Source organism: Vombatus ursinus, unplaced genomic scaffold (assembly GCF_900497805.2).
Source record: "Vombatus ursinus unplaced genomic scaffold, bare-nosed wombat genome assembly UNPS02011767.1, whole genome shotgun sequence".
NCBI lineage: Eukaryota > Metazoa > Chordata > Mammalia > Diprotodontia > Vombatidae > Vombatus > Vombatus ursinus.
In genome coordinates, this window is record NW_020951545.1 from 519,066 (window position 1) to 543,219 (window position 24,154).

General features: G+C 36.9%; 1 protein-coding gene across 1 annotated transcript in view; it reads left to right on the forward strand.

Annotated features, from left to right (window-relative positions):
• Positions 1-24,154, forward strand: part of VIRMA (vir like m6A methyltransferase associated) — an 82,909-nt gene that overhangs the window by 7,893 nt on the left and 50,862 nt on the right. Inside the window, exon 2 of the mRNA XM_027856961.1 lies at positions 23,720-23,835. Within this exon, the coding sequence (XP_027712762.1) occupies positions 23,720-23,835 (116 nt within the window). The remainder of the gene's footprint in view (positions 1-23,719; positions 23,836-24,154) is intronic.

The following is a 24,154-nucleotide window of genomic DNA, read 5'->3' on the forward strand; positions in this document are numbered from 1 at the left end:
GATTTACTCTTTGTTGTTTACCTTTTTATGCTTCTATTGAGTCTTGTGTTTGAATGTCATTTTCTTTTCAGCTCTGCTCTTTTCATCAGGAATGCATCAGAATCCTCTATTTCGTTAAATGTCCATTTTCCCTCAGAAGGATTATATTCAGTTTTGCTAGGTAGGTGATTTTTGGTTGTAATCCTAGCTCTTTTGCCTTTCAAAACATAAGCCCTTTGCTTCTTTAATGTGGAAACTGCTAAATCTTGTGTGTGGCTCTCCAAAATTTGAATTTTTTCTTTCTGGATGCTTGTGATATTTTCTCTGTGACCTGGGAGCTCTGGAATTTGGCTGTAATATTCCTGGAAGTTTTCATTTTGGGATTTCTTTTAGGAGGTGATTGGTGAATTCTTCCAAATTCTGTTTGAGCCTCTGGAACTAAGAAATAAGGTCAGTTTTCCTTGACAATTTCTTGAAATATGATATCTACGCCTTTTTTTTTAATCACGTCTTTCAGTTAGTCCAATAAGTCTTAAATTTTTCTCCTTAATGTGTTTTCCATGCTTTCCCAGTGAGATATTTCACATTTTCTTCTAGTTTTCCATTCTTTTGACTTTGTTTTTTTGTTTCTTGATGTCCTATGGAATCCTTAGCTTCTAGTTGTCCAATTCTAATTTTTAAGGAATTATTTTCTTCAATGAGCTTTTGTACCTCCTTTTCCATTTGACCAATTCTCTTTCTTTTCTTTTTTTCCTGGACATTGAGAAGGAAGTTTATTTGATAATTCAAGGTCTATGTAAATAATTCCTAAAAACAAATAGACAAAAAACCCCAATTCCTTTGTCCACAGAAAATGTGTATAATCATTAAGCAGAAGAAACTCAGATTATCTTAGATTCAGCATCATACACTGGGAAAGGAAGAAAATGTACAATCTGTTCTTCTGGAAAAAAAATCTAATTTCTTAATTGCTTTCTGAATGCCTGGATCGCTTCAAGATTACAATTCTGTAATTTTGAAATATACATTTGAGTTGCAGGGATGAGTAAAGATTTTCTAGGGCTAATGATATGCAAAAGCAGAGTGAAGGTGGTATTTGATGGGTTTTGTATTAAAATCCCAGCTCTAGGAGTGTGCTAAGGGCTGACTGTTTCAATATGTGGCTTTGAGATTGATCCCTTCTGGGTCGACCCTTCCCACCCCCAATTCCAGGCTAAAGTAAGACCCATTACTTTAATTCCTGAGCCTAAGAGTTGTATATACTTCTTATTATAAGCATATTATACTGTATCTTTTGGGAATTTTCTCCCTTTTGAAATGGATAAAGCCAATCCCAGTCAACTGAGCAATTAGTTAAATAAAATCTCTATCCTCAGTTGTACCAAACATGGGCAAAAACCATTCCCACAAAAATAGGGAAAACTAAATTAAAGTCTGATACCATTTAAATTATTTTAGGTAATCCAATAAGAATAATGTTCCTTGTTTTTCTTTGACTACTCACAAGTTGGAAAATGAAGAGGAATATAGAATCAAATAACTTGACCCTTAGGTTCAAGGTCCCAAATTCTTCATCCCTTCTCCATTTTCCACTTATGAATAGTCTACTGAACAGCAGTTTATTTCTTTGGTATTCTTTTGAGGCGGTTAACCTAAGTTCTTAATTGCTGAAGAATCTGGTTTGACATTTTACATCAGACTATATGATACAGAGTCCATTAAAACCTTATATCAGCAGATCTTAGCATCTGCCTTAATCAGAGCATCTGGCCAGGTGGGTGTCTGTTCCAGTTCTTTGGAACAAGCCACTATTTCTAAAGTACTGGCAAATTGTGAGGAGAACCTGTCCCACCAGTAATGTATACAGACCAATAAGCACCGCAGTCTGAGTCTGTGATCAAGATGCTGGGCATATGTGAAAGGAGGAGCAACTTCAAAGATCTGGAACCTAAATTTCATCCAGACTGCTTCCTGTCCCCCAAAAGGCAAGATAGGCTCTCCCACTGTGTTCCCCAAGGAATAAGAGCCTTTGAAAACATTGCATCTCTAGTGTTGGATGAGAATTGGGATGAATAGCTTAAGTCTTTGTTCAGATGATGTCTTTTGTTATTCAGAAGCCTTCTACAGTTTGTGTTTAGAACACTACTCATCATTTTTGTTTGCTGCCTTTGCCACTGTGTTGTATGACAGCCAAGCTGGGTCCTAGAGAACAGGGGAGAAGATGCACCTCCCTCCCTTAGTTGCAGAAATGGGAGAGTCATCCAACAATTTGTCCTCATTTGAATCCATCTTGGAAATGTCTTGAAATGCTTCATTGCCCACAGAACAAATTTCATGTCCAGTGGGTTGGCAAGAATAACTACTTGTACCATTGCTTTCCCTGGTCTGTCCAGACTAGCCAAGGGGGTCAAAGTCTTCTGGTTCTTCTTTTTCATCAATGCTTCTATGTCTGGTAAAGGTGATTCTGTTAAAGGCTGTCCTATGATCCACTGTTTCCTTGATGCCCTGCAGCTCCAGCTTTCAGTGATTGTTTGCATAGCCCAGTGGAGCCTTTTGCTGCTTTTCATGCTTCTTATAAACCATCATCCTCAGCAAGTCAGACCACTAATGAAGGGATGTGTACAGGTCAGACATAGCCAGGGTCACTTTCAGCCCTGAGTATGAAGGGGGCTGACTGTGGGTCTTTTTTAAAATTAAATTTAATTTTTTTATTAACTTATTTTTAGTTTTCAACAATCCCTTCCATACACTTTTGAGTTTTAAATTTTTCTCCCCCTCCCTTTCTGCCTCCCTCACCAAGATGGCATGCAATCTGATATAGGCTCTACATATACATTCCTTTTAAACATATTTTCACATTAGTCATGTTGTAAGGAAGAATTAGAACCAATACGAGGAACCACAAGAAAGAGGAAACAAAACAAAAGAAAAAGAAAAAGAGCAAATAGTATGCTTCGATATGCATTCAGACTCCATAGTTCTTTCTCTGGATGTGGATAGCATTTTCCATCATGAGTCTTTTGGAATTGTTTTAGATCACTGCATTGCTGAGATGAGCAAGTCTATCAAAGTAGGTCATCGCACAGTGTTGCTGTTATTGTGACAGACAGTGGTTCTGCTCACTTCACTCAGCATCAGTTCATGTAAGTCTTTCCAGGTTTTTCTGAAATCTGCTTGCTCATCATTTCTTTTGGAACAGTAGTATTCTGTTACATTCATGTACCACTATTTGTTCAGACATTCCCCAACTCATGGTCATCCCCTTAATTTGCAATTCGTTGCTACCACAGAAAGAGCTGCTATAAATATTTTTGTATATATGGATCTTTTCCAATTTTTCCTGTACACCTCTTATCCCTTTAGCTCTTCCAGAAATTCTTACTGAACTTGAGCCCAATTAGCATTTTTCTTTGAGGATTTGCTTATAGCTGTTTTCACATTGTTGTTTCCTTCTGAGTTTGAGATTTGGTCATCCCTGCTACTGTAGTCGCTTTTTATGGTCAATGCAGGAGCTTGCATTCTGATGGGAACAACATAAATAAATCAGTATAGATGAGTTGTCTGTGGAGTAAATTGCAAATTTAGAACCTGGGAGGTCTGGGAAAGGCTCTTTGGAGGAGATTGCACTTGAGCAGAGTCTTAAATGAGCCTGGGTGTTTAAAAAATCACAAACTTCTTAGTTTTATGCTTATTTTCCTGATTCTTAGAGTTTGTTAGGTTTTATTTTTGAAGTAAAATGAACATCTTAATGTAGTTTTTCATAGGACTGCCATCTTAGTTCAAGCACTTATCTAGAATATTTCAGTAGCCTCTTAATTGATTTTCCTGCCTCAAGTTACGTTTCTTTTCCTATGTGTGTTCTACAAAGTTGACAAAGAGGTATCCCTAAAGCTTGTCTGACTAAGTTCCTCTAGGGTGTTATGTAGATCTTCTCTGCATAACTCTGTATAAGCTGTTTCCCATACTTAGAATGCACTCTCTCCTCTCCTATCCCTTTTAGAATTTCTGGTCTCCTCTAAAGCTCAGACACACTGAGCCATTCTCTAAATCAAGGATTTTTAAGAGACTCTTTCTCAGAGTACTGTTTTTAATTGCATGAAACAAAATCCATAGGATTACAAAGGAAACTAAATATATTTAAATACAGTTGCCAGAATATTAATTAAAAAAAAATAACAAACTCATGGGATTTTGAGTTGAGAATCTTTGTTCTGGGAGCCAAGATTTGGAGTAAAGGCAGGGATGGACTTGCCTGAGCTCTCCCCTAAACTCTTCCAAATACCTTTAAATAATGACTAAAATTCTAGAGCAGCAGAACCCACAAAAAAACAGAGTGAAATAATTTTCCAGCCCAAGAAAACTTGAGAGGTTGGCAGGAAAGGTCAGTTGCACCAGGGTGAGAGAAGAGTACAGTCCAGCATAGGCCATGCCAGCACAGACCAGGCCCCAACCAGGAGCAGGCCTAGGGGCAACTGAATCAGCAGTGGTAGCAGCTTCTTCTGGAGCTGTCAGCCCACATATGGTAAAGGGGTTGAACAACTAATCAGAAGGAGATTACAGGGGTCTCTTTGCTGATACTGAGGCAGGACTCTGTTGCTTTGCCCATAATCAGACCCAGGTGGTGGCAGTCCTAGGGCAAAGATGAGTACTAGCATGCCGAAGCTTGTGGCCACAGTAGAGTGGAGACCTTTCTCACAGTTCTAGGGCAGAAAAGAGTGCTTCTGGTCACTCACAGACCAGAGCACAGGCCAGCAGAGTAGTAAACACACCTCTTCTTAGGTCATACCACCTTGGAAAAACAGGTCCCTAGAAGTATCTCTGAAAACAGCTGCATAAAACCCCTGAAGCTTGGGACGGTGTGCCTTCTGCCCTGGAAGCAGAGCTCTACTTTAACAAAGAGTTAGAAGTCAAGTAATAGGCTGTGAAAATGAGCAAATAACGGAAAAAAATCCTGACCGTAGAAAGTTATTGTGGTGACAAAGAAGATCAAAACACACTCAAAAGATGAAGTCAAAACTCCTACATCCAAAGCCTCCAAGAAAAATATGAAGTGGTCTCAGGCCTTGGAAGAGCTCAAAAAGGATTTTGAAAATCAAGAGAGGTGGAGGGAAAATTGGGAAGAGAAATGAGAATGATGGAAGAAAATCATGAAAAATGAATCAACAGTTTGGTAAAGGAGACCCAAAAAAATACTAAAGAAAATAACACCTTAAAAAACAGACTAAGCCACATGATAAAAATGGTACAAAAAGCCAGTGAAGGGAACATCTTAAAAAGCAGAATTTGCCAAATGGAAAAAGAGGCACACAAATTCATTGAAGGAAAAAAAAACTCCTTAAAAAGTAGGATTGGTCAGATTCCTTAAAAATTAGAATGGGGCAAATGGAAGCTAATAACTTGATGAGAAGTCAAGAAACAATAAAACAAAACCAAAAGAATGAAAAAAAAGACAATGTGAAAAATCTTATTGGAAAGACAACTGACCTGGAAAATAGATACAGGAGAGATAATTTAAAAATTGTCGGACTACCTGAAAGCCATGATCAAAAAAAGAGTCCAGACATCATCTTTCAAGATGTTATCAAGGAATAGTGCCCTGATATTCTAGAACCAGAAGGTAAAATGGAAATTGAAAGAATTTACCAATTACCTCCTGGAAGAGATCCCAAAAGGAAATCTCCCAGGAACATTATAGCCAAATTCCAGAGTTTCCAGGTCAAGGAGAAAATATTGCAGGCAGCAAAAACAAACAAACAAACAAAATGAGAGTATTGTGGAGCCACAGTCAGGATAACACAAGATTTAGCAGCTTCTGCATCAGAGGATTGGAAGGCTTCGAATATGATATTCCAGAGGACAGAGGAGCTAGGATTATTATCAAGAATCACCTACCCAGCAAAACGAGTATAATTCTTCAGAGGACAAATGGATATTCAGTGAATTAGTGGACTTTCAAGCATTGTTTTAAAAAATTTTTTTTCTTTTTAAAACAGTAGTATTTTATTTTTTTCCCCAATTACATTTCAAGACAATATTTAGTATTCATTTTTATAAGATTTTGAGTTCCAGGTTTTTATCCCTCCCTCCCCTCTTCTGAAAATGGCAGGTTTAAAAATGGCATATTTCAATCAGTCTTGATGAAAATACCAGAGCTGAATAGAAAATTTGACTTTCAAATACAAGACTCAAAAGAAGCATATAAAGGTAAACAGGAAAGGGAAATCATAAGGAACTTAATAAGGTTAAACTGTTTACATTCCCACATGGGAAAATGATGCTTGTAACTTATGAGAACTTTCTCATTATTAGGGCAGTTAGGAGTATATATAGACAGAGGCACAGATGTGAGTTGAATGTGAAGGGATGATATATAAAAAAATAAAATTAAGGAGTGAGAGAGAGAGGAATGTACTGGGAGAAAGGGAAAGGGAGAGGTAGAATGGGGTAAATTCTCTCACATAAAAGGGGCAAGAAAAAGCTTTTATAGTGGAAAGAAGAGGAGGGGAGGTGAGATGAAGTGAGTGAATCTTACTCTTATCAGAATTGGCTCAAAGAAGGAATAATATACACATGATAGAAATCTGTTTTAACCTATAGAAAAGTGTGACAGAGTGATAGAAGGGAGGGCAGATTGGGGGAGAGGTGGTCAGAAGCAAAACACTTTTTTTATTAGTTTATTTTGATTTATCAACAATCACTTCCATAAGCTTTAAAAAAATTTTTAAAAATTTATTTTGATTTATCAACAATCACTTCTATAAGCTTTTGAATTTAAAATTTTCTCTCCGTCCCTCCCCACCTCCCTCCCCAAGACAGCGTGCAATCTGATATAGGCTATACATACACATTCTTATTAAACATATTTTCACATTAGTGATGTTGTAAGTAAGAATTAGAACTAATAGGAAGAACTATCAGAAAGAGGAAACAAAACAAAACAGAAGAAAAAAATTAGCAAATAGTATGCTTCGATCTGCATTCAAGCTCTGTAGTTCTTTCTTTGGATGTAGATAGCATTTTCTATCATGAGGCCTTTAGAGATGTCTTAGATTCTTGTATTGCTGAGAAGGGTTAATTCTATCAATATTAGTCATCGTACAACATGGCTGTTACTGTGTGCAACGTTCTCTTGGTTCTCCTCACTTCACTCAGTATCAAACAAGTCTTTCCAGGTTTTTCTGAAGTGCCTGTTCATCATTTCTTATAGCACAATAGTATTCCATTACATTCATATACCACAAATTGTTCAGCCATTCCTCAATTGATGGGCATCCTCTCAATTTCCAATTCTTTGCCACCACAAAAAGAGCTCCTATAAATATTTTTGTACATGTGGGTCCTTTTCCCATTTGTATGATCTCTCTGAGATATAGCCCTGGAAGTGCTATTGCTGAGTCAAAGGATATACACATTTTTATAACTTTTTGGGCATAGTTCCAAATTGCTCTCCACAATAGTTGAATCATTTTACAGCTCCACCAACAATACATTAGTGTTCCAATTTTTCTGCACCTTCTCCAACATTTATCATTTTCCTGTTTTGTCATGTTGGCCAATCTGATAGGTGTGATGTGGTACCTTAGAGTTGTTTTGATTTGTATTTCTCTAATCCATAGTGATTTAGAACATTTTTTCATATGATTATAGATGGCTTTAATTTCTTCATCTGAGAACTGCCTGTTCATATTCTTTGACCATTTATCAATTGGGGAGAAGCAAAACACTTTTGAAGAGGGACAGGGTGAAAGGAGAGAGAGAATAGAATAAATAGAGTGGGGGTAGGATGGAGGAAAATACAGTTAGCAGTAGTAACTGTGACAAAATTTTTTTGAAGCAGTTTTCTCTGATAAAGGCCTCATTTCTCAAATATATAGAGAACTGAGTCAAATTTATAAAAATAAGAGCCGTTCTCTAATTGACAAATGATCAAAAGATGTGAAGAGTTTTCAGATGAAGTAATCAAAGCTATCTGTAGCCATATGGAAAAATGCTCTGACTCACTGTTGATTGGAGAAATGCAAGTTAAAACAATTCTGAGGTATTACCTCATGCCGATTAGATTGGCTAATAGGACAGAAAAGGAAAATGACAAATGTTGGAGGGGATTTGGGGAAAATGAGACATTAATGTACTCTTGGTGGAGTTGTGAGCTGATTCAACCACTCTGTAGAGCATTTTGGAACTATGCCTAAAGGGCTATATAACCATGCCTGCCCTTTGACCTGACAATACCACTGCTAGGTTTGTATCCCCAAAGAGATAAAAAACACAAAGGAAAAGAACCTATATATATAAAAGTATTTATAGCATCTCTTTTCTGGGGCAAAGAATTGGAAATTGAGGAGATGCCCATCAATTGGGGAATGGCTGAGCAAATTGTGGTATGTGATTGTGATAGAATATTATTGTGCTATAAGAAATGATGAGCAGAATGCTCTCAGAAAACTCTGGAAAGACATATATGAGGTGATGCAAAGTGAAATGTACTATGTCCAAAATACCAGCAGTGTTGTAAGATGATCAGCTGTGAATGATGTAGCTATTCTCAGCAAACAATGATCCAGGACAACTCTGGAGGACTTATGATGAAAAATGCTATCCATCCCCAGAGAAAGAATTGATGATGTCTGAATACGACTGAAGTATACTTTTTTAACTTAATTTTTTTTTGAGGTTTTTTCCCCATTGGTCCATGTTTTCTTTCACAGCATGGCTATTAGGAAAATGTTTTGCATGACTTCATATGTATAACCTATATTGAGTTGCTTTCCTTCTCAAAGTGGTGGGGTGAGGAGAGAGGAAAAGAGGTAATTTGGAACTCAGAAATTTAAAAACGAATGTTAAAAATTGTTTTTACATGTAATTGGGGAAAAATAAAATACTAAATAAATGAGTCTTTTTTTTACATGAAGCCTTTTTCTGATTCTGGTACCTATCCCCTCCCCACACCACCTCCCAAGTAATCTCCTTGAGCCTAACACACATTAGAAACTTAAGTGCTTTTTGATTGAGGGTAGGGATTATTATTTTGATTGACTACTTCAGGGAAACAAGAGAGCAGAAACCCCCAAATAAAACAGATATGCTTTAGTCTAATGGGGAAGAGGAGAATACATATAACTAACAGTAGTACAAGGGAGCCTTTCAAGTGCCAAGAAGGGAAAGGTGCAGACAAAATGCTATTAGAAGTTTGGAGACAGCAATCACTTTTGCTTTGACCTACTGGTTCTAGATAGGTTCGAGGAGGTGGCATCTGTGTTAGGACTTGAAAGAAGGCATGGACTTGAGAAGAGGATAGGGATGGAGGAGAGAAAGTAGAGTTCGTTCAGGAACTAGGGGACAGTGTGAACAGACATGGAAACAGGAGAAGGCAAGATGAGAATGGGGGTGAGGGAGGGGTGTGTGTGTGTGTGTTTGTATGTATGTATGCGTGTGTGTATGTGTAGACCTGTCCAGTTTAGCTGGAAAAATTACTTTAATGGGAGAGTAGTATTAGATAAGGTTGGCAGCTGGGGATGCAGTGGCTAGATCTCTGGGCCTGGAATCAGGAAGACCTGAGTTAAAATTTGGCTTCAGACACTTAATAGCTGTGTGACCTTGGGTAAGTCACTTAACTGTGTTTGCCTCAGTTTCCCCTCAGCTGTAAAATGGGGATAGTAATAACACTTATAAGATTTACTATAAGATCATATTTGTAAAGCGCTTAGCACAGTGCATGGCACTATGTAAATGTTTATTCCCTTCACTTCTCCCCGATAAGATAGTTTGGAACCAGGTTATAGAGAATCTTTAAAGCTAGGATTAGAAATTTATATTTTATTTGGTAGGCAGTAGGAAGCCACTGAATTTTTTTGAGTAGATGATCACGAGATTTAGAAGTGAAGGGAACTAAATAGAGATATGCAAATTCAAACAGCTCTGAGGTTTTGTCTTATATCCATTAGATTGGCAAAGATGACAAAAAAGGAAATACAAATGTTGGAAGGCCTACTGTTAAGAAGACATGCTAATACTTTCTTGGTGGAACTGTGAATTGGTATGCTGTTCTACAAAACAATTTGAAACTATGCCCTCCAAATTATTAAACTATGTGTATTCTGCCTATAGCCAAATGAAATTAAAGAGTAAAAGAACTTAGATGTACAAAAGTATTTATAGCAGCTTTTTGTAGTAGCAGAGAACTAGAAACTAAGAGGGTACCCATCATTGTGTAATGGCTGAGCAAATTATATTATATGAATATAAATGGAATATTAATACATCATAGGAAATGAAGAAAGGGGTGTTTTCAGGGAAACCTTGGAAGATTTGTATGAACTGATGCAGAGTTAATAGAACCAGGAAAACGGTTTACCTAGTGAGAACACTGTGAAGACTGAACTAACTACAGCACCAGAGGATGGATTATAGAGCATATTACCCCACATCCTGATAAAGAGGTGATGGGCTCAAGATACAGAATAAGACACACATTTTTGGACTTGGCCAGTTTGTTTTGTTTGACTGTACATATTTGTTGGACATCAGTGGTCTTTACTGGGACTTCATAGGGGTTGAGTTTTCCGAGGATGAATTTAAGAGATATTGTGGCAATAGAATCAGTGAGGCTTGGCAAATGACTAGCTATGTGGGGTGATGAGGCAGAGTGAAGAGTAGAGGATGATTTTAAAGATACTATCTTGTGGTTCTCTACACTTACTTCCTTAGTGATCTCTTTTGTTCTCATGACTTTAAATACTATTTCTATACTAAAAAAGTTTTTCAGTCCTGCCTCAACTTCTCTTCTGAGCTCTGGTTCTACATCTCAGAATTCCTATAGAATATCTGCACCTGCATCTTTTTCAAACCCAACATGTCCCAAACCAAATTATTTTATCTTTGGCCTGAATCTTCCCCAGTGTTTTTTCTAGTGCCACTACTTTACATCCCATCTCACAGGTTTAAAACCTGGAAGTTAGCTTTAGCTTTTCTCTTTTTCTCAGTTTCCATATCTAATAGGTTAACATGTACTGTTAATTCTAGGGAAGAGAGGGGAAAAGAACAAGCATTTATTAAGCTCCTGCTATGTGCCAGGCTGGGGCAGCTAGGTGAGGTATGGATAGAGTGCTAACCCTTGAGTTAGGAAGACTGCTTTTCCTAAATTCAATTCTGACCATAGACACTTAGTAGCTGTGTGACCCTGGGTAAATGACTTAACTTTGCCACAGTTTCCTTATCTGTAAAATGAACTGGAGAAGGAAATGGCAAACCACTCTAGTATCTTTGCTAAGAAAACCCCAAAAGGGTCGTGAAGAGTTGGACGTGACTGAAAAACAAGTGAACAACAACAACAAATTTGTTACAACAGTTTTGTTTTTCTTTTCTCAATTGAGTGGGAGGGAGACAAAAATATAAGCTTAGTTGAAAAAAAAAAGGTTAAAAAGTAAAAATAAAAGATTAAGAAATGAAAAGAACCACAGGGGGACCATAGAGATCATCTAGTTCACCGTTTTTATAAACAAGAAAATGATGTCCTAAAAGTTTCAGTGGCTTGTTGAAGATCATGTAAACACTGAACATCCTAAGTCATATGTTGTGATTCTTTTCCCTCTGGTTAGAGGGATGAATTGCAAATGATATAAAGGTTAGATTGTTGAGTAGATAAAATGTGGGTAGAAAGGCAAGTTAAGAGGCTTTTATAATAGTCTAGATCTTAGGTTCTCAAGAGAGGGTGATACTGGCTCCAGGTGGTTCCTGGAATGATGGGGGAGGGCAGTAGTAGCCTTGGGTGCAATTAGGGGGTTTTCAATAAAAATAAGGGGATGGTGGAAGTATAAGGAAAGAAGAGAAGATAAGGAAAATTTTGAAAAACTGTTCATACATATTTCATCTGTTGTGTAACATAGTTAAAAGTCATAGTGATTACATTATCTTCCAAAATAAACACATAAAATGCAAGTTATGACCCATCAGTGGTCAAGTCCACTGACAGGTCTTAACAAGTCATGTTGGCAGGTGAGCCTGTCACGCCTTGTTGGGAAGTCCAGCATGCATTGGCAGGAATATGTTCATGTAATGACTTGTTTACGTTACATTACATGGGGGCAGCTAGGTGGCACAGTGGATAGAGCACCAGCCCTGGATTCAGGAGGACCTGAGTTCAAATCCAGCCTCAGACACATAACACTTACTAGCTGTGTGACCCAGGGAAAGTCACTTAACCCCATTGCCTAGCCAAAAAAACCCAAAACAAAACAATACATTACATGGTACAGTATTGCATCATCAAAATTTCAATGCAGGAAAACCTCCCACAAATTTATAAAAATTATTAAATTTAATATGCATCATTTAAAAATATTTTATATATTTTTTGAAATGACACAAATTAAAAAAAAACCATTAAAAGGTTAAAGAAAGTAGATTTCCAGGAAGGCACTGAGTAAATTTTTTAAAAAAAAGGAGCAGTAGGCCAAGTACGTTTGGGAACCTCTGGTCTAGACAAAGAAAACTAAAGGGTTTGAAGAACTCTACTTGTAGTTTAGCTCCTAAGTGTTTGTTACATAGCAGGTCCCTAGAAAGTGCTGTTTAATCAATTGGTTGGTAATAGGGAGAAAGGAATGTATACCAGACATTAATACAATAAAATTCCCAAGATTTGAATTTGTGATGGAGAGAAAGGGAAAAGTCAAAGATAACTGCAAGATTATCAGCCTGGGTGACTTGGAATTTGGTAGTGCCATCAATCTAAAGAAATTGGGGAAAGGACAGCTTTTGCTCAGGGATGGTTATTATCATTTAGTCAGTTTAGGTTTTAGACATAAGTTTGAAGTGCCAATGGAAGTGCCAAATATCTAGCAGATATTTGGAAATGTACATATTATCTTTTTTTAAATTCATTTTTTAAACATTTAATAGTATTTTACTTTTTTCTAATTACATGTAAAAATAGTTTTCAACATTGATTTTTGTAAGATTTTGAGTTCCAAATTTTTCTCTCTCCCATCCTCTCTTCCCCCTCTCCAAGACAGCAAGCAATCTGATATAGGTTATACATGTACAGTCATGTTAAACATATTTCCATTTTAGTCATGTTGTGAAAAAATAATCAGAGCAAAAGGAAAAACCACAAGAAAGAAAAAACAAAAAACAGAAAAAGTGGAAACACATTATCTCTTCTGACATAATGTGAACTCTGAGGCAGAACGTGTGTGTGTGTGTGTGTGTGTGTGTGTGTGTGTGTGTCCGTGTCCGTCCGTCCGTCCCCATGTCTGTGTGCCCAACACCTAGCACAGGTTGGTACATAGTAGACTTTTAATATATGTTTGTTGATTAATTGAGATAATAGAGTTAGAGTTTTTTGGAGAAGTTGGGCTGGAGATCTGCTTAGAGGGGGTAAATGAAGCTGCAGGAGTGGATGAGGCCACTAAGACAGTGCCTAGATAGTGGAGGAGCATGGATAGAATCTTGTGAGGTCTTCCATATGTAAGGGTAGGAGGAGGATGAGGAGCTGTCAAAGAAGGCAGAGAAAGAATTGCAGCAGTATAGTAGAACAACTGAAGTGTAAACTGCTTTAGAAGCCAAGAGAAGAGAGGCAATCCACGAACTGGTTAGCAGGATCAGATATAACAGAGGGATCAAAGAGAAGAGGATAGGAATTGGGGGATAAAAAGACCAAAGGTTTTTGTGTTCAGAAGCTTATTAGTGATCTTGGAAAGGATTGTTTTAGGAGAATTGTGGATATGAAAGCCAAACTGCAAAGAGTTGAATACTGTATTGGGTGGGTTGTGAAGACTGCTCTTTCTGGAAGTGAAAGGGAGGAGAGAGATGATCATAGAGTAAATACATAGGGTCAGGGAAAGGTTTTTATTTTTATTTTTTTTGGGAGAAAGAAGCTATTTTTAGCATTAATTGAAAACAAAATTTTGAGTTCTAAATTCTCTCCTTTCCTCCACTGCCCTGATCATTGAGAGGGCAAGCAATATAATATCAATTATACATGTGAAGTCATGTAAAACATATTTCCATATTAGCCACACTGCAAAAAAAAAGAAAGAAAAATAAAATGAAAAAAGTGTGCTTCAATCTGCATCCAGAGTTCATCATTTCTTTCTCTGGAGGTAGATAGCATTTTTCATCATGGATCCTTTGGAATTGTCTTGGATCATTGTCTTGATCAGAGTAGTTAAGTCTTTCACAGTTGATCACTGTTACAATATTGCTGTTACTGTGTACAGTGTAAGGAAAGATTTTTAAACAACTTAGTTGAAGATGGGGAGACTTGAGAATATTTGTTGATAAAGTGCAATGAACTGGTTAAAAAAAGGAGAAATTAAAGATGAATGATTAGTGAGGCAAGGTCATGGAGGACCTTGCTACCTATACACAGGGTTTATATTCCTGGAAGTACTCACGCTATCATTAAGACATTTTCACCTTTAACATCGTCATGTGAGGTGGATCCTGAAGATAGCATTTTAGGGAAACTCTAATTTATTAGTAATAGTTGTTTGAAGAATTTTTTTTTTGTGGTATTCAGAAAATAAAATAGCCTTTAAAAAAACTTTAAAAATTTTCTTCCAGGTATCATTTAAATTGTCTATATAGTGGAGCAAATATAAATTTCAGTTAATATGAGTAAGCAACATTGAGTACGATACTGTGTGCAGGATACTGTGTGCAGGACACTGTTAGACCCTGAAACAGATAAGAAGATAAGTAAGATTGGAGCCTTTCTTTTCTTTTCAGTTTAAAGCCCTTTTGATTGTAATTAGCAGCAGTCCAGGCAGATACAGTGTTAGCCCCTGTAGGTTATATTCCAGTCCTGGCCAAGAACCTATATTCTAAGCTGTGGTCAAATTGAAGGAGACTATATCCATATTGAAGGAGACTATAGTCCCCATATATTCTTCCCTATCGGGCCACATTTGGAGAGTTATGTTCATTTCTGGATGCCATATTTTATTTTATTTTTAAAAATTAATTTATTTTTAGTTTTCAACAATCACTTTGATAAGCTTTTCAGTTTTAAATTTTCTCTCCCTTTCTTCCTGCCTCCTTCTCCAAGATGGCATGCAATCTGATATAGGCTCTACATATACATTCCTGTTAAACATATTTTCACGTTAGTCATGTTGTAAAGAAGAATAGGAGGAGCCACAAGAAAGAAGAAACAGAACAAAACAGAAGGAAAAAAAAAGTAAATAGTATGCTTTGATCTGCATTCAAACTCCATCCATAGTTCTTCCTCTGGATGTGGATAACATTTTCCATAATGAGACTGGTGGAGATGTCTTAGATCCTTGCATTTGGATGCCATATTTTAGAAAGGATGTTGATAAGTGGAGGGCAACCAGGAGGTTAAAAGTCTCCAAGATCAAACTATACAATAATATATTAAAGATCCTGGGATTTTTAAGCCAGAGTACATAAAACTTGTCTGGGGATAGCTCCATGGTAGCTGTCATTTGGTGCAGTGGATAGAGGCCAGGGCCTAGAATCATGAAGACCTGAGTTAAAATCTGTCCTCACCTTAGAGGTGATTGGTGAGTTTTTTTTTTTCTTTTCTTCAACTTGCCCTCTTGTTCTAATGGGTATAATCAATTTTCATTTATGATTTCTTGAAATACAGTGTCTAGACTTTTTTTGGGGGGGGTCATAGTTTTCAGGGAATCTCTTAAATAATTCCTTCTTAACCTTTTTTCTAGGTCAGTTATTTTTGATTATCAGGTATCTTACATTTTCTTCTATTTTTTCAACCTTTTGATTTTGTTTAAACATTTCTTGGCGTCTCATGGAATCGCTACTTTTTGTTTGTTCTATTCTGTTCTGGGGTTTTCTCATCATACATACTGGAGTAGTTTGACATTTCCTTTTCCAGCTCATTTTAAAGATGAGGAAACTGAGGCAAACAGGGTTAAGTGATTTCCCTGGGTCACAGCTAGTAAGTGTCTGAGGCAGGATTGAACTTGTGAAGGTGAGTCTTCCTGATTTCAAGCACAGTGCACTGTCTGCTGAGCTACCTAGCTGCCCAGGTATTCATATAGTTCTTGTTAATCCATTTTTTCCTTTGAGTCTCTTTTTACAGTTGTTATGAAGTAGTTCTTTCTTTCTCTGGAACTGTAGATCTATAATAATCTTTAATATTAATTAATATTTTCTTTGATTTTTTTCCTCCCTCCACCTGGAATTGGGGCTTTATGTCAGGTTAAGAATTTACCCCTTGCTTGCGGTGATCAGCCAAACTTTGTCTCACTTTAGGTCCCTTGGTTTTCTTTGCTGACTTCCACCTCCCCGGTCTTTGAGGTTCAGGACACTCTTTGGCATCTAAGAACACAGGGCTAGGGATCTGGGTGGTCTGTTCTGGTTTGAGTGCTTCCATACTGTCCTGGCTGCTGTTGCTTCTTGGGGCTTCCAAAGAGCCTCTTAAGACCTTGGGCTTTCTCACCTCCGTGGGTACTTGTGGGGGGAGGTTTTAAGGGGAGGGCCCTCTGCCCTTGCTACCTTGGGACACAGATCCTTGCAGGCCACCAGTTTTATAATATATGATAGAGAATTCTGTTTATAGCTGCACAATTTAGTTTGCAAGTAAATTTTGCATTTTAACCTTAAAAAGTGTCAACAGCTTTAATTTCTTGATTTTATTAGATTGTAAACTTCATGAGTGCAGGGACTGTCTTCTTTCCCAGAGCCTAGCACATATTTTACTCATAGGAAGGGATCAATGTTTGTTGAATTTAAATTTATTTTTAAAAAACTTTTGAGGGGCAGCTAGGTAGTGCAGTGGATAGAGCACTGGCCCTGCAGTCAGGAGGATTTGAGTTCAAATAAGGCATCAGACACAAAACACTCATTAGCTGTGTGACCCTGGGCAAGTCACTTAACCCCAGTTGCCCTCACCAAAAACAAAGACAGACCAAAACCCAACCAACCAACCAACCAAGCAAACAAAAAAGAACTTTTGACCTGAAGAAGTCGTAGTGATTCTCTTTGTGATAGACACACACACATAATGATTTATTTTCATTTGCTTTTTTATTCTAATTAGACTCAGGGAGAACTCTTTAATATAACAGCAAATTGCTATAAGAAATCAAAAAGGAAGAAAAAAACTAAGCTAGTAGTTTGAAATTTAAAGTTATTCCTATGCATTCTACTGCTCACAAGGCCAAGTTTCCCAGTTCAGTCTTTTGACCTTTCCTTTGTTTAGCAGTTTGATTCAAAGTCCTCATTCATAGTTAAAAATTTTGTAACCTTTTAGGAAAAAGTACCTCAAAAAAATAGAGGGACATTTTATCTTTGTTCAAATTGACATATTTTCTAGGATTTTATTTCTTGAATATTGTGGAAACATAAAGGAGACTTCATTCTTTTTTTTTCCTCCCTACCTTTCTCCTTAAAAAAAATTTTAGGACCTTACGAATTATAAAAGTGGAAAATTCAGTGTAGGGCTATCACCTCCATTGAAGTCCTACTTTGATGCCTCATTCTGGATGTGGAGGTGAGGCTGGTGTGGAGCAGAGGTGGAGATGAAGAGGGAGAGCGTTCCGATAAGCATGGTGGACTACCAGAGAAAATCCCCAAAGCTGAAAGATGGACTGTTTTGTTTGAGGAACAACAAGAAGGCCCTTGTCACTGGATCAAAGAGTATATGGTGAGGGAGTTATAAGATATAAGAAGACTGAAAAGGTTGGGGGTGGTTCATGAAAGGCTTTGAACACCTAGAAGAGAATTTTGTATTTGATCCTAGAAGTAATAAAGAGACACTGGAGTTTATTGGGGGGGAGGGAGTACAATGTGACAGTCTTCTGTATTTATATCATAGCATTATTGGATTAAATTACTTTTTCTAGGAGTTTGGCATTGAAGGAGAGGAGAGAATTATATGTACTTAGTTTCCCCAGCTAGAATTTATTCATTTTGTCTTTGTATTCATGGCACCTATTAGACAGATAATAGGTGTTTGTTGAGTGATTAAAATGATAGCTTAAACAATATGAAGAGACAGTTTTCTGATTTTGTTTTTAGGATAAAGGAGATTGAGCATGTTTGTAGGCTGAGTAAACGGAACCAGTAGAGAGGGAGAAATTCAGAATGTCAGGGAGATGGGAAGAGAATGATAGATGTCTTAAGAGAGGATTAAAGTATACCAGTGCTCAAAACTTTAACAAAGAAGAGAGTCACCTCTTCCTTTGGTACAGTAGGAAGAGCGGAAAGGGGGTTAGAGGAGGTTTATGTGAATTGCTTTAGTTTTGTTTGTAAAGTGAGAGCTAAGGTTATTTACTGAAGGAGTGAAGATGGGGGTTTTTGAGAGCTTGAGAATAGAAGATTGGAGAACACGATAGAGACCAAATACCTGGAGTGTTGAAGGCATAGACTTGCTGTTCTAGTTCAAGATTCCCCTGCTTATTGCACTTTCTTGTGTACCTTCCTACTGTATCTGATCCATACTCTTGTTAAGACCCTTTTGAAAGATTGAAAGTATTCTTGTGGTGTACTTTTTGTGTAGTATTGTATCCTGGTGTATTATAATTTATGTGTTAATAAACGTTGGTTAAATTGAATTGAATTTATTGATTTATTGAAGTCAACTCTGAGAAAAGTTGCTTTTTGCCTTTAGTAGACAACTCTCAACTGTCCCTGGAAGGGTTCTTTTCAATTTTTTTCAGCCTTGCCACTTGAATTACCTAATTAAGTTTAGTGCTGAGGAAAACAAGATCTTTGATTACTTTAGGAGCCAAAATAATTATGTCCTTACACCAGGGATCAATTCATTAAATTCCCTTTCTGCCTTGAGCAGTGGTGAAAACTTGATGGTGTATAGTGGTGCGTTTATGGTCATCTTTTGCATCTGCTTGACAGGCATTGCATTAAAGGAAGAAGCTTTTTGAAAACAGTCTTTTAAAATAATTTTCGCTTTCCTTAATTATTACTTTTACTGTTTTAAAAATTAGGGATGCCTACAAAGAAAATAGATCCCTATTAAGGTCTCTTTTGGACCTTGCTCCATTTGTTGTTCTCTCTCCTTTGTCCTTTCCTGTCCCCTTCACCTCAATAAGCATTCATTAAGTGCTCCTAACATGCCAAGTTTTATGCTAAACACTGTGGAATACAAAGGAAGGCAAAAGTCAGCCATTACATTCCAGGAGTTTATTTATAGCCTCTCCCCTCCAGGCACTCCCCAGTAATGTAGGAGGCATTATATAATTAAATTGGTGTATACAAAGTGGATGATAATAGCTAACAATTGCATATATTGAGAGGCAGCTTGGTATGGTATAAAGAGATCTCACTTTGAAATCAGATCTTCAGATCAGTCCTCTCACATACATACTTTCTTGTGTGGTTCTGAGCAAGTCACTTAAAAATTCAGTGTTTAGGTAGCCCTCTAAGATTATAAATTGTAGGGAAAATACAAAACCTACATTGGTTGAGGGAGTTTCCTAATCTGAGAGCTTCTAATCTTTAACATTGAAATAGTGCTTTAAGAATTGGAAATTGAGGGGATGCCCATCAACTGGGGAATGACTGAATAAATTGTATTGTGTAATTTTGATAGAATACTATTGTGCTATAAGAAATGATGAGTAGGATGCTCTCAGAAAAACCTGGAAAGACTTACATGAACTGATGCAAAGTGAAATGTACTGTGCACAAAGTAACAGCAATATTGTAAGATGATCAGCTGTGAATGATATCTATTCTTAGCAATGTAATGATCCAAGACAACTTGAAGGGCTTATGATGAAAGATGCTATCCATCCCCAGAGAAAGAACTGATAGTATCTGAATACAGATTGAAACATACATTTTTTACTTTCTATATTTTTCTTGAGGTTTTATTTTTTCTCCCTTTGGTCTGTTTTCTTTCACAACATGACTAATATGGCAGTGTTTTACATGACTGCACATGCATAACTTATGTCTAATTGCTTGCCTTCTTAATGAGGCGGGGTGGGAAGGGAGAAGAGGAGATAATTTGGAACCCAGAGTTTTTTTTTTAACTCAGTTTTAAAAACAAATGTCAGCAATTGTTTTTACATGTAACTGAGGAAAAATAAAATACCAAATAAAAAAAGAAATAGAGCTTTAAGCTTTGCAAATATTTATATATATACATTTGTATATATATACATATGCATATACATACGTATGCACACACACACACACACATATAATCTTCACAACAACCCTGTCAGGTTGGGGCTTTTATTATCTTCCATTTTACAGATGAGGAAAGTGAGGCAGGATGGTTAAGTGACTTGTCACATAGTGAGTGTTTGAGTCAGGCTGCAAAAACAAGCAGGTAGCACAATCCCTGCCTTCAAGTAGCTTAACAGCCTCATGGGAGAAGACAGTATGGGGAGCCAGAGTCAGAAAGGGAAGATGTGGCCAAGGCTATGCTTGGGGAGGCATGGTTTAGATCTGGCTGCAGTAATAGAGTGATGGCCTGGTTCTAATCTGGCTAAGGTAAAAGCTCACCTGGAGTTCTGGCCTAAGGGCTAAAATGAAGGGGGCATGGTTTGGATTTGGCCAGGAAGGTATATGGAAGTAGGGCCATTGAGAAGTGGAGCAAATTGATGGGAAAGATGTGAAGATGTGCGGTAAGCATATAAAATATGCCTGGTTGAGAGATCAGGGCTAGATTTTTCAACTGGGGTATAGATTTTAGTGTCTACTGTACAGGTGATATTTGAAGTTATCTGGGGATAACCACTTAACAGTAGGAGATAGCAGGGCAAAAGATTGAGCCTCACAGGGATCATTAGAGGAAAATAAGTACTAATTGTGGAAGCAGTCAGGTGCTACAAAGAGATTAAGGAGAATAATGATGGAGAAAAAGTTCATTGGATTATGTCCTCTCATGTAATTTAAGTGACTTCAGTTGTAGAATAATGATTCAAAGAGTTACGTCAAGCCTCTGCAAAATTTCAGGAAGTAGAATCTATTATATCTTTGGCCATTTGAAGTACAAACATTTCTGTGCCTGCATCTTTATAAAGATCTATTTAATATTTCTAGGTGCATGTAACATGCAAACTATAATAACTAGCTAGCATTTATATGATGCTTTAATATTTTCAAAGCTCATAGATTATCTCACATAATCTTCTCAACAGTCCTGTAAGATAAGTACCTTTATTATCCACATTTTATGAGGAAACTGAGTCTAAGAGATATTAAATGATTTGCCCCAAGTCACACAGCTAATGATTGTTTATGGCAGTATTTGAATTCAGGTCTTCGTGACTCCAGTTGCAGTGCTTTTAGCTGATTTTCACCCGTCTGCCTCTTTCCACATAAATTTGTCCGTTGGAAGGACTCATGATATAAAAGTTTAAATAGGAAAAATGAAAAATATCTCCTATCTCCCCTTCCCCCCCACCAGTTCTCTTCTGGAAAATCAGATATTAAAGAAAGGAGCCCTTTCTTATGCCAGACTAATGATGAAAAGTGGCATAAACCCAGAATTATTTATTTATTTTTTCTTTTCAAAAAATTATTTATTTGTTTTTAGTTTTCAACATTCACTTCCATAAACTTTTGAGTTTTCAGTTTTCTCCCCCTCCCCAAGGCAGCATGCAATCTGATATAGGCTCTACATATGTATTCATATTAAACATATTTTCACATTAGTCATGTTGTAAAGAAGTATTAAGACCAATGGGGAGGAATCATGAGAAAGAAGAAAGAAAACAAAACAACAAAAGAAAAAAGAGAGCAAATAATATTCTTCAATCTGCATATAGTTCTTTCTCTAGATGTGGACAGTATTTTCCATCATGAGTCTTTTGGAGTTATCTTAGATTCTTGGATTGCTGAGAAGAGCCGAATCAGTGAAAGTTAGTCATTGTACAATGTGGCTATTACTGTGTACGATGTTCTCCTTGGTTCTGCTTACTTCACTCGGCATCAGTTCATCTAACTCTTTCCAAGTTTTTCTTTTTTTCCTTTTTTTTTTGGCTAGGCAGTGGGATTAAGTGACTTGCCCAGGGTCACACAGCTAGTGAGTGTTATGTATCTGAGACCACATTTGAACTCAAGTCCTCCTGACTTCAGGGCTGGTGCTCTATCCACTGCGCACCTAGCTGCCCCCAGGTTTTTCTGAAGTCTACCTACTCATCATTTCTTACAGCACAATAGTATTCCATTATATTCATATACCACAACTTGTTTAGTCATTCCCCAGTTGATGGGCATCCCCTCAATTTCCAATTCTTTGCCACCACAGAAAGAGCTGCTATAAATATTTTTTGTACATGTGGGTCCTTTTCCCATTTTTATGATCTTTTTGGGATACAGACCTAGAAGTGGTATTACTGAGTCAAAGGGTATGCACAGTTTTGTAGCCTTTTGGGCATAGTTCCAAATTGTTCTCCAGAATGGTTGGATCAGTTCATAACTCTACCAGCAATGCATTAGTGTTCCAATTTTCTCACATCTCCATCATTTATCATTTTCCTTTTTTGTTATGTTAGCCAATCTGATAGGTGTGATGTGGTACCTCAGAGTTGTTTTGATTTGCATTTCTCTAGTCAACAGTGATTTAGAGCATTTTTTCATATGACTATAGATAACTTTAGTTTCTTCCTCTGAGAACTGCCTGTTCATATCCTTTGACCATTTATCAATTGGAGAATGATTTGTATTCTTAGAAATTTGACTCAGTTCTCTGTATGTTTTAGAAGTGAGGCCTTTATCAAAGGCACTAGCTGTAAAACTTGTTTCCCAGCTTTCTGCTTTCCTTCTAATCTTGGTTGCATTGGCTTTGTTTGTGCAAAGACTTTTCAATTTAATGTAATCAAAATTATCCATTTTGCATTTCATAATGTTCTTTATCTCTTGTTTGGTCATAAATTATTCCGATCTGACAGATAAATTATTCCTTGCTCTCCTAATCTGCTTATACTATCAGCCTTTATTTCTAAATCATGTACTCATTTTGACTTTATCTTGATGTAAGATGTTATTCTATGCCTATTCCCAGAATTATTATTTTATTTTTTTTTACTTTTTGGTGAGGCAATTGGGGGTAAGTGACTTGCCCAGGGTCACACAGCTAGTAAATATCAAGTGTTTGGTCTGAGGCCGGATTTGAACTCAGGTCCTCCTGACTCCAGGGCCAGAGCTCTATCCCCTGGGCCACCTAGCTGCCCCCCAAGAATTATTTCTTAAAGAAAAAAGGAACTATGTTATGTATGTATGTTATTTGTTGATTGTAAAGCATGAGACTCCTGGTTGGCCTTGAGGGTTCTTCCTAGCTCTAAATCTATGAAACTATGGTTATCTACTTGGTATATTTTTGACCAGATTAGTTTCCCTTTGCTTTTCAGAACTCGTATAGCCTCTCTTTTTTTTTTTTTTTTTTTTTTTTGCTTATTTGCCATCAGTTTGTCTGTATACTTACGGAATGCAATTAAGTTTACTTTTATTTTAAGCAAAATATCATGAAGGTATACATATTAGAAAAAAGCAATATGCAGTCAAATTTAGATTATTCAAATTAATAGTGGGAAATAATTAAGTTTCTCCAACAGCTTAGTGAGAGAATACTTTTAGTTTAGGTTTTGAATTACACATCTAGCATCATAGTAAAAGTATAAGGAAATGTATGTATTTTTTATTGCTATGAAATATATTTTAATATTACTTGTAAAATTATGGATGAAAAAGAACTTTTATAATGCTTTATTGTGATGATAAAAACTCATCTTTTAAAAAGACTTGAATGAACTTGACTTGTTTTGTTTTTTATTTTTAGCAAAGTTCCCATATAGATGTGGTTCGTTTTCCATGTGTGGTTTATATCAATGAAGTCCGTGTCATTCCACCAGGAGTAAGAGCGCATAGTAGTCTGCCTGATAATAGAGCATATGGGTAAGTCTAATTTGCAAATAAAAGGTTTGCCCTACATGAAGGATTCATATGTCTTAAGAGTGTACATTTATCTATTCATGTAACAGTTATTCGACATTTACTGTGTGCCATGTACTAGAGACACAAAGGTACAAATGAAAGAGTCCTTGCTCACAAGCAGTTTGTATTCTATAGATGGGAAACAATGAAGAGAGTAATTTTTTTTGAGGGGAGGGGAGGAGGATGGCACAAGCAAGTTATGAGGATCAGTTAAATCTATTGTTGGAGGTAACATTTGAGCTGAACCTTGAAGGAAACCAGGCCATGAGTGCTTTCAAGG